At 32.8% G+C, this 14,647-nt stretch overlaps 2 protein-coding genes across 2 annotated transcripts; both read left to right on the top strand.

Annotated features, from left to right (window-relative positions):
• Positions 1 to 2,461: 2,461 nt before the first annotated feature.
• Positions 2,462 to 5,210, top strand: LOC114298018 (pectinesterase 2). Its single transcript, XM_028242520.2, has 2 exons — positions 2,462 to 3,323; positions 4,516 to 5,210. Exons 1-2 carry the CDS (start codon positions 2,462 to 2,464, stop codon positions 5,208 to 5,210), a joined length of 1,557 nt encoding a protein of 518 aa, XP_028098321.2.
• Positions 5,211 to 8,001: 2,791 nt separating this feature from the next.
• On the top strand, positions 8,002 to 13,120 carry LOC114316383 (putative pectinesterase/pectinesterase inhibitor 59). Its single transcript, XM_028263033.2, has 2 exons — positions 8,002 to 8,931; positions 12,426 to 13,120. Exons 1-2 carry the CDS (start codon positions 8,064 to 8,066, stop codon positions 13,118 to 13,120), a joined length of 1,563 nt encoding a protein of 520 aa, XP_028118834.2. The 5' UTR covers positions 8,002 to 8,063.
• The last annotated feature ends 1,527 nt before the right edge of the window (positions 13,121 to 14,647 follow it).

Genomic DNA, 14,647 nt, shown 5'->3' with positions numbered 1-14,647 from the left:
CTCGTTTAATTGAATTAGATCTAAGATTATTTGATTGAGATTTGTTATTCATCACTAAAATTGAATCCTAATTGCAAATCATTATCTCGAGGTTTTTAAGATTTTTAGTTCTTAGTTTTAGGACATTTAAGCCATAAGTTAATTTATTAATCTTCTATTTGGGCCAAAAGAACACAATTTGTGTAAAAGGACAGCTATATGTTGAAATCAACATATATGTCTATCTCTTGAAATCACCTAATTTGTCTATCTATTGAAATTCACCAAGCCTATTTTCTATCTATTGAAATTCACCAAACTGCCTATCTGTTGAAATATGATGTTGAATATCACACATTACTCTATTTCACCACCATCAATTGCTGTCATTGGTTGCCGCCTGCAGCCGTCAGTGACTTTCCTAGTGTCGGTGAAATTTTTCGGTATATCTTTACCACCAAATAACATTTACCTTGGATATAATGCTTTATAACCTATTTAAATTGAACTTTTCACCAATTTTCTCTTAGTTTTATAAGATAAATAACCAAAGTTACACATTTTGCAATAAATTTAAGATGGAAGACATTATAGAACATTCCTATCATCAATGTGCTTTTACAATAGGATTTGACTTCTCTCAAGTTAATCATCTCAATTTAAGAAAACATTTGGGCTTCATGGTCCTTTTTTGGGACCAATTTCAGTGATTCGAACCATTTTCTTTTTAGGACTTGTTGAATAGAATATTTATGTAAAAAATCAAGATGATCAGACATCGAAAAATATATATTTTAATCAAATTTGTATTGCAAAAAATGAATAGTTATTTTTGAAATTATATGTATCGTCCATTTGTTTAAAAAAGATAAATTTAATTCAAATATATAACTATCGATGTACAATTATTTTATTTTTTGTATGAATATTCTACTCGACGAGTCTTAAAAGATGAACAGTTGGATCACCAAATTAGTCATAAAATGAGCCTACCAAACTTAAATACTCTTTCAAGTTGAGATGACAATTTGAGAGAAACCAAACCTTTTACAATAATATTTAGGATTTGGCTTTTCTCATGTTAGTCATCTCAACTTGAAAGAGCGTTTGGGCTTTGTAGGACCATTTTAGAACCCACTTCAATGATCCAACTATTCACCTTATAGGATTCGTTGAGTAGAATATTCATAAAAAATATCAAGATAATTGAATGAGTAAAGCTAGGCTTCATAAAAGAAATATCATGAAAAGTTTCAAAAAAATTCTCCACAATTACATTATATATGCAATAAAATACCACAAACTAATCAAATGATAGAGAATCTTCATGAAACTTTTCATGATATTTCTTTTATAAAGCCTAACATTATTCTGATTGAATATCAGTAACTATATATTTGAATTACATTTGTATTTCAGAAATAGATGGCTATACTTAAAATTATATTCGTTGTCTATTTTTTTAAAAGAAATATGATTCAAACATATATCTACCTATTTTCAATTGTTTTGATTTTTTATATGAATATTCTATTCAATCAGTGCTAAAAAAATTAAGCGATTTGAATAATTGAAATTAGTTCCAAAATGGGCCTACCCGAAACATTCTTCTATGTTGAGATAACAATTTGAGAAAAGTCAAACTCAACATTTAAGAAGGGAGACATTTAATTTTTTTTTTTTGATCGGCAAAGAAAATCTTTTTTGATGAAAGTAACCAAAAAAAGATACAGAACATCAATAAAGAGGAGCTTGGAGCTAACAGAAGCTCCAAGCGCCAGTTGGTGAGAAACCAACAAACAAGACAAAAGAAATAGAAAAAAGAAAGGCAACCGTAGCTAACAACCAAACTGCAGAGGAAAAAAACGGAACAAAGCAGACCTAACACCAAAACTAGGCATTTATCTTTATTTATAATCGATGTGGAGATATTGTAAATTCTTAAACTTATCATATTTTATGTATTGTTTACACAAAAAAATATATGAACAAATTCATTTTATAATTTAATTTTCTCTCAACTCCAGCTAAACCAAACTGCTTATACCCTAGTGTTAAAATACGTTCTTCTCACATGGGAAAGAATATTAACAAAGAATCATCAAATAAGCACATGAGAGTAATAAAGTATGGAACTATTTGCTACGATGGTGGGATAAAGTTCATTAGTAGATTGATACATTTGATGAATGAACTTCATCATGCATAGAGAAGTGAGGCGCTAATGGCGTTAAACAAAACAAAATTTGAAAATCACTACATTCGAACATCATGAAAGCCATGTTACCTCCACAAAATAAATCTAATTAATTGCCGTGATTATAGATACACAATATGTACATATTTTTAATCTATTGTTTATTATGATTCTCCCTCCATGTTCTAAACAAGCCAAGCTGTCACCCCAACAGCCCCTTCAATATAATTGAATCACTCACATGAAACTTTAGACATCAAAAAAAGGGCATTTTAGCATCTTTCAATGGCAAGAAAGATCCAACTGCTTGTAATTTTCTTATCCTTCACTTCCTTTTTCTCACCAACCTTATCCATAACCTCCTCCAACGACATTGACTGGTGGTGCAACAAAACTCCCTACCCAAAACCATGCAAGTACTACATTGGTCCAAATCAATTTGCGCTGACAAACAATACAGAGTTTGGAAAAATGATGGTGCAAGTTGCCATGGATCAAACCCTTAATGCATGGAGAGATGCGAAGCAGCTTATACCCAAGTGCCAAGATGAGCGCGAAAATGTCGCATTGGCTGATTGTTTGAGCCTTTACAATCACACTATTCTCCAACTCAACCGAATCCTAAAACCTGACACCAAGTATAATCAATTTGATACACAAACTTGGCTTAGTACTGCCCTCACAAATCTTGATACATGTCGTGCAGGTGCAGTAGAGCTAGGTGTTTTGGACTTCCTCATGCCTATCATGTTGAACAATGCTTCAGAGCTAATTAGTGACAGTTTGGCTATTAACGATGGGTTGCAAGGGCAAAAAAATTACAATGAGAGGTTTCCGAGTTGGGTGTCTAGCCATGATAGGAAGCTTTTGCAGTCGTCATCACCGGTTGGGAAAGCCAATCTCGTGGTGGCTAGAGATGGATCAGGTCATTTTCGCACCATTAGAGAGGCTCTTGTTGCAGCAGCGAATAGGCGTGGAAATAGGAGGTTTGTTATTCATGTGAAAACTGGCGTTTATATCGAAAATATTGAAATTGGCATGGACTTGGATAACATCATGGTGGTCGGAGATGGGCTTAAAGAAACCATTATCACCGGCAGCCGGAGTGTTGGAAGTGGCACTACTTCTTTTAATTCTGCAACAGTAGGTAAGAGATTATGCTTTCTCTCTATTTTGAAACCCTTATTTTGATTTCTTATTTGTTCAATTACTTTAAATGGGAAACCTATCGAAAAAAAAATTTCATATTTTTTTTATTATAGTAAATTTTTTTAATATTTTAAGATTTTTTTTTTTAGAATGAATGAATGGTTCAAATAATTGAAACGAAACTCGTGGCATTGCAAAAATAAAGAACACAACGAGTTCTATACATTGAACGATTCAGATCAGATAATTGAAATGGAACTCGTGATAGCCCTACGACCACAACAATATGATCCAATCTACAAAATAAACTGGGAGTAGCCTATTCCAAAAAGAAAATGCTGAATGGTAGAATTTGATTCATCATCCTTATGTCTGCATAGGGTAATTATTCAATAATCCCGGAGCATGAACATGTGGTATTCCATAATATTATGATTGGTGGAGAAGGTAGGCAGGTGGGGGATTATGTTAAGTGATTGGGGGAACATGAGTGAACATATTAAATGATGATTAGTTAAGGAGTACAGATACGTGGTACTATGGGAATATTGAATACTTTCGCCTACAGAGGAAAACTTTAGGTTGTGTTTGATAGAGTTTTCTAAATATGATTTGAAAATCGAGTTATATTTTGAGTTTGAGTTTTAGAATTATGATTTGAGTATGAAAAATTTGTTCAGTGAATGAGTTTTGAAAAGAGTTTTAAATTGAGTAGGAAATTTTTGATGTAACATATTATATTTGATATAAAAACTTACAACTCATAACCAAACACACAACTCAAAATTTATTCAAAACTCATAAAAAATTTTAAAAATTTTTGAAATTTTTTTATTTCAAATATAAAAAATAACAGGTGCCAATTATAAAAATAAAAAAATACTATTCTAGTCAATCGGTCGAATGTCGGGGAGAATGACCGGCTAGCCCAAATTTTAGAATGAATGAAAATGAATATTTGACTTTTAAATATTTGGTGGCTTTTTATTTTTTATTGCTTTTGTGACCTTTTAACTTTTAAATCTTTTTTTGTTTTTTTGGGTAAAAACTTTTAAGCTATTTTTGTTAGTTACCAAATGACCCCTATTCCCACCCAGTTTCCCGTCACACTGTTTTCTAGTTGTTTTCTTTTCCGGTTACCTAATTAGACTAATTAAGACCATTTTTTGTTCCACCCTTATAATTTACAGGCATTATGGGCAATGGATTTATTGCCCGTGACATCACATTTCGTAACACAGCTGGACCACAAAATTACCAAGCAGTGGCTCTCCGATCAGGCTCCGATCAATCTGTTTTCTACCGCTGTGGTATCCAAGGATACCAAGACACCCTTTTCGTCCTATCACAACGACAATTTTATAAACAATGCAACATATACGGAACAATAGACATCATATTTGGAAACGCAGCAGCTGTATTCCAAAGCTGCAACATATATGTAAGGAGGCCACTGCACGGACAAGACAACGTGATAACAGCTCAAGGTCGTGCTGATCCAAACCAAAATACAGGGATTTCGATACATAATTCGCGTGTCATGGCCGCGCCAGACCTAAAACCGGTGCTTAATTCGTTCAAAACGTACTTGGGGAGGCCTTGGCAGCAGTACTCGCGGACTGTGTATCTTAAAACTTTTCTTGATGCATTGGTAGACCCTGCTGGATGGTTGGCATGGGAGTATACAGACTTTGCCCTTGATACTGTATATTATGGAGAATATGGAAATTATGGGCCGGGATCTTTGACTAGTGGCAGAGTGAAGTGGCCGGGTTTTCGGCATATAACTGACCCGAAAGAGGCCTCAATGTTTACTGCCGGAAACTTTATTGCCGGCCGGTTGTGGCTGCCTGCTACCGGTGTCCCATTCACTATGAGCTTGTGATTATGGCTTACATCATACTGCATATTCCTTCAATTTCAATTTCATTTTGTAAACTCATTTTTTTTTTAGTACCTTCTTTTTTTCTCCTTGGATATGATGGAAATGATGGCATTTTTAGAAGAACCAATGAGGGATTTGATATGTACTAAGGAAAATGATAATGACATAGAACTTTTTGTATTTTTTATTTATCAAAGTATAAGAGGTAAAAAGAAAAAAAATGTGAAATCAATCAATTTAATCATAATAACAGCCCTCCTAGACAAATTCTCAATAAACTCTCTCTCTCTCTTCCATTGATAGGAGATTATGTACAATACTTGGAGAATTATATGGTATAATGATAATCCAACAATTATAAAACTCAACAACTAATCTTATAATAGAGAACAAATAAACAGTTGAAAAAACAAATCAATTTAAGAAAGAGCCTCATAATAGAAAAATGAAAAAAAACCTCTAACGAAGAAGTAATTATTAATTCTTCAATTTAGGATGTAAATATTTACTCCTAATCTCCTAAATTAAAGTATATAAGAATGACCAACTGAACTAGTCGAGCTCAATTAATAGTTAATAAACAAAAATTTGTAAGGATTTTATTAGTTTGTATAATATTAGGTGGCCCAACTCAACAAGTTTATTACTTCTTAGTTCTTACAAATTAAAATGAGGCCCAAATTTTATTGGACCATTCGGGCGTATCATCCAACAAGCACCCGTTCATGGGCCTTGCACGAGCCAATAGCCTGCAACTCGTAGCCCAGTTTGGCAACTCAAAATAATGGGCAGTTACAAGTCAATCCAATAAACTGAATTTATTGATAAAAAAGTTTTACTTTAATTATTTCAAAGTAAATTTTTTTTGTCAATAATTAAAATGAGGCCCAGTTTGGTATTTTTTGATTTTTTTTTTTTTTTGAGAGAGGAATTGAATTAAAAGCTGAGAAATGACTTTTAACCCACTTTTCAAAATATCCCAATTCCTATAATTATTTTGGATCCAATTATGCAACTGGTACATATATATTTCTTTTTCATTTAAAAAAAAGTATTAAATCTGAGTGAAAGTCAACTACTATTAAGTAATATCTTAGTACAGAGTCTCTTGCCCTAGTTTAACATAATTTGAACCACTCAAACATTTGTATATATATATATATTTTCTCTGAGATATTTCATGATTGATTGAAGAGCAAACTAATTGTTATTCTTGAATGTTTTGCAGTTTGACGTTAGATATTGTTGAACTAGTTGGTTTGCGTGATCTAAAAACTAAGGAACTATGCACATGCATTCTCCACCATTCATGGCTATTTGGACATCTAATACACTCCATACATATAATTATAATTCATAACACAGAATCATATGTACGGAAAACTCAACATATTGCTTAAAATCAATCTATTTTATATGAAACTTAATATGATATGTACCTTAAAGCCGCCAGTAATATTAATACATTGTTTTTTTTAATTACCAAGAAAATCAAGAAGGATTATTTTTAATGTTTAGTTGAACTGTTCTCCTGGAGCACTACTAGGTAAGCAATCAGAGACGTTGAACCCATCTTAAATGGAAAATTGTGTCATAGTAGGTGATTCATTTAAGTTGTCTACCAGTATTTTTTTTACAATATCCGCGAACTTATGGTAAATGCATTTTAACAAGGCAGATGAATCTGTCATCATATATATATATATTTTTTTTTACGACTCGATATCTACCCACTAGAGGGATTCATTTGAAAATCAATCCCACCGTTCAGTAGTGGGCTCCAATTAAAGTTATGACAAAATATCGCATAAATTAGTCCCATTAAATTATTTAAACCTAAAAAATTTTGAATTTGAAACTATGGAGGAAGCACATCCTCAAGCCTCGAGCACCATGCCAATGACTTGGGTTATGTGTCATCACATAATACGTAGGTTTGGACTAGAATGCAATATACACCACTTCAAAAGTTACATACTATGTGCACCATTACTTTAAACGTTGGATCTTTTTTTAAAAAATAATAATAAAAAATAAAAATAAAGTTATTGATTTGATTTATAATCAAAATCAATGTGGGTCATAAATGATTATAACCAAAAATCATTATAAGTTACAATCAAACACCACTAAATTCAAAATCTAATCTATTTTGATTTAATATTTAAGTGGCCTCATAATCTCATCAAACCATAATCTGGTTTAACAGAACACCACTAAAATCAAAACTACAGATCACAATAGATATAATTGGAATTTGGGTGTATGATGCATACTAAAAAAGGAATGCCACTCTCTTGATTTTTATGTGTAGTCTAGTTCTAAATTACATACCCTCAAATGTAATGATGTACAAATATAAAAGTTATGTGTAGTCTAGTTCTAAATTACATACCCTCAAATGTAATGATGTACAAATATAAAAGTTAACCAAATTAAAGAAGAAGAAAAAAAGAGAGATTAACAAAGTGATTTATTATTTCAAAAGTTATATGATCACATTCGTTAATTTTTTTTATATGATTACAAACTATTTTTCAAGATTTATTTTTGTGCCCAAGTAGGGGCATTAACACACATTTAAAGAGATGTGTATTATAACATTTATCTGTGCGTTATCATTTATTCAAGTAACAACAATATAATCACTTGAACATCAAGCAAATACAACAGTTGAATATCAACTTTTCCATATCTTGCATTTGAATTTTTTAACTCTTTCATTCCTCACATTTCGAACACGCCAACTCTCATTTCATTCTCTTCTATAAAAAGGAAAGTCACCAACCAGATACGATCCCTAATACCTCAATATCCACATTAAATAAAAAAGAAAGAAAAACACACACATTAATGGCGATCAAGCTTGCATTAATCTTGACATTCATGTCCGTCTCTTCCCTCTCTCAAGCCCTATCAAATGAAACTGTCACCAACATCAACTACTGGTGCAACACCACTCCTCATCCAGAATCTTGCAGGATCTTCATGGGAGGCCAGCACAGTTTTGTACCAAAATCTAAACCAGACTTTAGAATGATGGCGGTGGAAGCAGCCATGGAACGAGCCCTTTACGCGCAGACTCATGCAAAGGAACTGGGTCAACATTGTCATAGCAAGCATGCCAAGGCTGCATGGTTGGACTGCTCAAAACTCTTCGACGACACAGTTCTCCAACTCAACCGGACCTTACAAGGCCTACAAAACAATGCCAGCGATTTCGATGCTCAAACATGGCTCAGCGCTGCCCTAACAAATCTTGAAACTTGTCGAGCAGGGTCTCTTGAGCTGAATGTCTCGGATTTCATATCTTCAATCTTATCGAATAATGTTTCTGAGCTAATCAGCAATAGCTTGGCGATCAATGGGGCTTTCCTTGCCCAACAAGATGCCCAAAGCGGGTACCCGAGTTGGATTTTAGATGGTGAAAGACAGCTGTTGAAATCTTCGTCGTTGGCTTCTCAGGCTAATTTTATTGTTGCTAAAGATGGGTCAGGAAATTTTCGATCTATCCAAGCTGCGATTAACTCTGCAGTATCGAAGAGAACTGGGAATGGAAGGATAATCATATATGTGAAAAAAGGTATTTATAGGGAGAATATTGAGATAAGCAGCAACATGAATGAGATCACTTTAGTTGGAGATGGGTTGAGATATACAGTAATCACAGGCAGCCGGAGTGCTACGACAGGGTTCACAACTTACAGCTCTGCTACTGTTGGTAAGGGACCTCTCTCTCTCTCTCTCCTTGCTGCTTTGTTTCTCTGAGTTAATTCACATATAAATTAACTATCTACAAGAGAAATGTTCTCTAAACAAAATTGTTATTACTCGAAAATGATTGGCAAGGACATTTTTTAGGCTAAAAGACACATTGATGGTCCTCGATTTTGAAGTTATTGGAGGAAACCAACAAAAATCTGTGTAAAATGCTATAGAAATTTGAGACAATTACCCGATAGTGGTGTGAGATAAAAAATAATGAATAAATAAATAAATTACAAATTAATCAAAAAAAAATTATAATTATAATTATTAATTTTTTATAATATTTATTACTTATTTGTAAAAACTTTTTTTTGACTCCCACTCTCATGATGTTATTTGCCCTAGAAATTTTTTAAGGATATGTTAGTATTTTAAGTCCACTTCTTCTCAAATATTTTAAGGGGTGATTCTACTTACACAACACTTTCAACTCATTACATCCTCATTTTTGATATTTTTTTTATTACTATTTTATCCTTTTATAAAATTACCGATTAACCCTCTAATCCTAAAAATACAACAAACAACTTTCTCACGCCACTCACCATTCCCCACCACTGCTATCTCACCTCCGGAAACCCTCTTCCACCACCGGCCGGCTATCTTCCAACTCCGACAGCCCTTTCCCAATGCCGACAACCCTCTTCCACCTCTCTCCTACCTCCCCAACCCCTCAGAAACCCTTCCTTTACCTCTGAAAACCCTTCTCCTTCCCAGAACCGCCATCCAGGTCAGACCTTCCTCTCTGTGAATTTTGATTCTTTTTCTTCTCTTCCTCTTCCGCTACTATCCAGATCTGAAACTTCTCTCTTTCGCTTAATTGGTCAAGATGATGAAGGGCATGGGTGGGTCCGCAGGGTGGTTCATGGCAGTGTAGATGGGTTGTGGCGGAGACGAGTCGTCACTAGAGAGAAGGATCATGACGAAGAAAGAGGTTGAAAGGGGAGGCGCGACGGAGGATGAAGAATGTAGAATGGGAGATGTAGCAGCAGAGGTGGGCTAGGAAGGTGGTCACAGTGGGGGAATGGGCTCGTGGTGGTCGGAGATGGCAGTTGTGAGGGGATCTAGATGGTGGCGGCGGTGGTAGAGGGAGTCGCTGGTGGGGGAGGAGCTGTGGGTTGGCTACCGGAGATGGCAGTGGCTGCCGGAGGAGGTGGTTGGGATTGGGTAGAATTAGGGTTTGAAAGTTGGGGGTGTAAATAAGAGGGTATAGTTGGTATTATGAGGATGGTAAGGAGATAAAATCAAAATTTTGAATTTTGATATGTTGTGTAATTAGAAATTTGGTGTAATGAGATGTTTTGTTGTGTAACTAGAATTACCTTTTTTTAAGTTCACTTCCCTTCCCCACCTCCAAAAAAAAAACAAAAAAAAATAAAAAAACAAAACAAAACAATTTCTCTTAAAAAAAGATTGAGAAAATATTTGGTAATGGACTAAAATAGTTGTGTCCTTAAAACTAATGTACTATGAGTAGTATTAATGGTGGTGGTGGTGGTGGCGGCGGCGGCGGCGACGACGACATCGGTGGGGCTAAGATGAAGGTGGAGGAGTGGTGGCAGTAGCAGTGGTAATGGTGATAGTCATAGTGTCTGTGGGGGTGGAGATGGTAGTGTAGTGACATTAATAAGACTTTAATACAAAAAATGTTGGTCACTTTTTAAAAGTGAAAAATATTTTTTGCTAACTATAAAAAATATTTTTTACCGAGATAGGCTTGTTTTCCGTTGACTATAAACAATATTTTCTAATGACTTTCATTTTTTTGTTTTACTAATTATTAGAAATATGAAAATGTTTTTCGACAAAATATTTTTTCCTAAACATATGGAGTATTAATATTTATTGGATGTAATTTGGACAATGCAAATTTTGAATTGTATTTGTGAAGAAGTGGAATGAAATAACCATTCCCAAATTTTGGAGTTGGATTTTCTCGGGTCCATAATTTAAACGGAAGGGTATCGTTTGGGCTTGTGGATCCCAGCATGAGTCGTGTTTTAATAATTCGAACAATTTATTTTGTTAAAACCTTCATATATATTATGTACAAAAAAAAAAGAGAATTGATCTGATAATCTTATCATATTCAATTTATCGCATTTGTGCTAAAAAAATGAGTGAAAAATGTGTTTTTAAAAATATCATTCATTTTTTTGATGACAATTGTGATAAATTGAATATGTTACAAATATCAGATCAATCTAATTTTTGTATAGATAATATACGCACAACTTTATAAAATAAAATTTTCGAATCTTCAAAATGGAATCTGTGATATCATTGGCCAGGGCGTCACGCTCCGCACTGCAGTGAAGTCCAGTCTCCAAATTTTATTTGTGTACTATAAGGAGAGCCTAGTATTTTCAACCGAGCCTTCTTTTTCTGGATTATTTGAGGTTTATGTAATAATTTGACATTGGTAAAATTGGCATTTCTAAAATAAAAAACACTCTACTGCTTATGTGTCAAATTTATTATTATTTTTTATATTTTTACTTTAACTGCGCCAGATTCATGTGTCAAAATTTTTGGCCAAACCACTTTATTGTGGGTTCTATCGAATAAGAAATCAAATAATAATAATAATAATAATTATTATTGTTATTGTCATTATAATGAACATTCACTCTACCATTTATCAAATTTCACTTACGCTGTGTTTGGTTAGGGGATTTGGGGAGGGATTTGAAAAGGAAAATGGAAAAGGTGTGTGAAATTAGGTGAAATATAGGCATGTTTTATTCACATTTCACCTACTTTTTTCATTTTCCTTTCCAAATCCTTCTTCAAATCCTTCTTCAAATCCCTCAACCAAATACAACATTAAGGAATTCATGTCAAATGTCACATACGCATTAGAATGTTTTGTTGGAGTTTGTTAAAGTATTAATTTTTTACCTTTTAAAGTGATAAGTAAATTTGATTTTTTTTTTTTTTTTTTTTAAATCAACGAAGAATCAATTGAAGAGGTCCTAACAATCCTATAGAGTTGGTTAACCTTATATATGTATATACATATTTGATTGAAGCACAGTTAAAAACAACACAAGTCATGCTGGATAATCAAATTGATTTTCAAGCAATAGTTGCTACTTTAAGCACAATTGTCTTGATGTTTATGGTTCTGCTTTAAACAACTTAATAATTTCAAACAAAGCCACAATATGTTCTATTAAAAAGGATAATTCTCAAATTGCTTATTGAAAATGATATTTAACTGTCAGTAGAATAAATTTAATTGGCTTAATGTTTTAATTGTCAATTGAATAATTTTAAGCCTTGTTAAATATTTGAATCCCCCCTAGCATACCAAAACTCTACTCTCCACCTAGACACATCAGAAAATCTTCTATATATTAAAAAAAATACTACCATCCCCTAATACATCAATAAGTTTAAAAGAATGATCAATGACTAATTGTCCATAAACATGACTCTTTTTAGGCATTGATGGTGTTGGATTCATTGCTCGGGGAATTACATTTCGTAACACAGCAGGGCCACAAAATGGTCAAGCAGTCGCTCTTCGATCAGCATCAGATCTCTCAGTTTTCTATGCTTGTGGATTTGAAGGGTACCAAGACACTCTCTTTGTCCTTGCTCAGCGACAATTCTTTAAATCATGCTATATATATGGCACGATTGATTTTATCTTTGGGAATGCAGCAGTAGTTTTCCAAAATTGCATCATCTACGTAAGAAAGCCCTTAGTAGGTCAAGACAACGTGATAACAGCTCAGGGTAGGGGTGATCCATTTCAAAACACCGGCATTTCAATTCAAGACTCACGAGTCATGGCTGCACCTGACCTTAGACCGGTGGTTAGCTCATTCAACACATACTTGGGACGACCATGGCAACAATACTCTCGGACAGTTTTCCTCAAAACCTACCTTGGAAGTTTGGTGAATACAACAGGTTGGTTGGCATGGGATAATTCTAACTTCGCGCAGAATACTGTGTACTATGGAGAGTACATGAATTTTGGGCCAGCTTCTTCCACCAGAAATAGAGTAAATTGGCCGGGTTATCATGTCATAACAAGTACAAATATTGCATCGCAATTCACTGTTACAAACTTAATTGATGGTAGGGGATGGTTGCCAGCCACGGGGGTGCCATTTATTGCTGGTCTATGATTATATATATATATATATATATGTTTTATATGTGTGTACAAAATTTATTTGTCAAATATATTGTTTTGTTCTTTTCATGAGTCCATATAACATTATGTTTGGTTTCAGTTTTTTAAAAATTGAATTTTTTGTTTTGCGTATTTTTTTATTTTTAATGAATATTTTTAAAATTTTAAGTATTTTTATTTTTATTATTTTTAGATGTACCTTACTTAGATGTATCTAAAAAGTAAAATATTTGTAAAAAATTAATAAATAAACAAAAATATGAAAAATATATTAAATTTTCATTTTTTTTTATATTTTTGGATTTAGCGAATTTTTTAAAGATTTTTTCATGAAAATTATACTTTTTAAGTGTATTTATGTTAGGTGTGTCTAAATTTTTTAAAAATTTGCTTAAAATATTAAAAAAATTCAATAAAAATAAAAAAAAATATGAAAAATAAAAAAAATATAAATTTCTAAAAAGTGTTTTAAAAAAACTAGACTCAATGGAGTATGGTTATGGCAAATTAAATAAATGGATAAATATGTGGTGATCATTATTGTTTACTTCTTAGGCCTCATTTGGGAACATGTTTTTTTAGCAAATTTTTAGTTTTTTGGCTAAAATGTGATGTAAAAAGAACTAGTATGTTTGAGATGAATTTTGACTTTTTACAAAAAGATGTGCAAAACGTAGAGAGAAAAGAGAATATTTGACTTTTTGGTATGGATTATTGCCTTTTTGATTTTTTTAATAATTTTTTAATTTTTTGACTAAAATAGCCACTTGCTAATCGAGATTTTAGTTTGTAGTCTTTAGAAGCGTATATTGGGCCTAATTAGGAAAGGAAAAACTATCATGTTTATTTTGAAAACGGAAAAAAGTTGAGACCCCTTTTTTTCTTCATCCTTACCAACCCCAATGTATTGAGATTGGTTAACTTTTTTTTAATTTTTTTTTTATCGCTCACTGACACGTGTCTGTAAGGGTTGTGGGGGTCAAGAAAAAAATGTTTGAAAAGAACATATCGTATGCACCTTATATAAAAAATTTAAGAGTACATATCATAATTTCGTAATTCATCCGGGGCCGGCCCTGAGATTTGTGGGGCCTAAGGCGAACTATGAAAATGGAGCCCTCTAATATATTTATGTTTAATAAAAATTTTATGATTAAAATGATAAGTATTCACAAATTTTTTATTTAAGTATACTTGCATATATAATCATTAATATTATAAATTAAAATTTACTTTTATATATTAAGTGAACAATGTTGTATATTGTATGTATGGTTTGGGTTGGGTTGGGCCCAAACACTTTATTTGTTGTTGTTGTTGTTGTTGTTTTTTTTTTTTTTTTTTTTATATATATTTTCATTTTATAAATGTAGGCCAAAACCATATAAATATGGACTAAACCAAACATGAGCCCAATAAAACATTTTGGGCCCTTTAAATTGATTTTAAAAAAAAATAAAAATTGAGCCTATAACAATTTATTAAATTTGGTGCCCTTTTTTTGGGTCAAAATTGTGGG

The sequence above is a fragment of the Camellia sinensis genome, chromosome 1 (assembly GCF_055761805.1).
Source record: "Camellia sinensis isolate YWXY chromosome 1, ASM5576180v1, whole genome shotgun sequence".
NCBI lineage: Eukaryota > Viridiplantae > Streptophyta > Magnoliopsida > Ericales > Theaceae > Camellia > Camellia sinensis.
The sequence above is the reverse complement of the archived record's forward strand: the minus strand, read 5'-3'. Positions and strand labels throughout refer to the sequence as shown.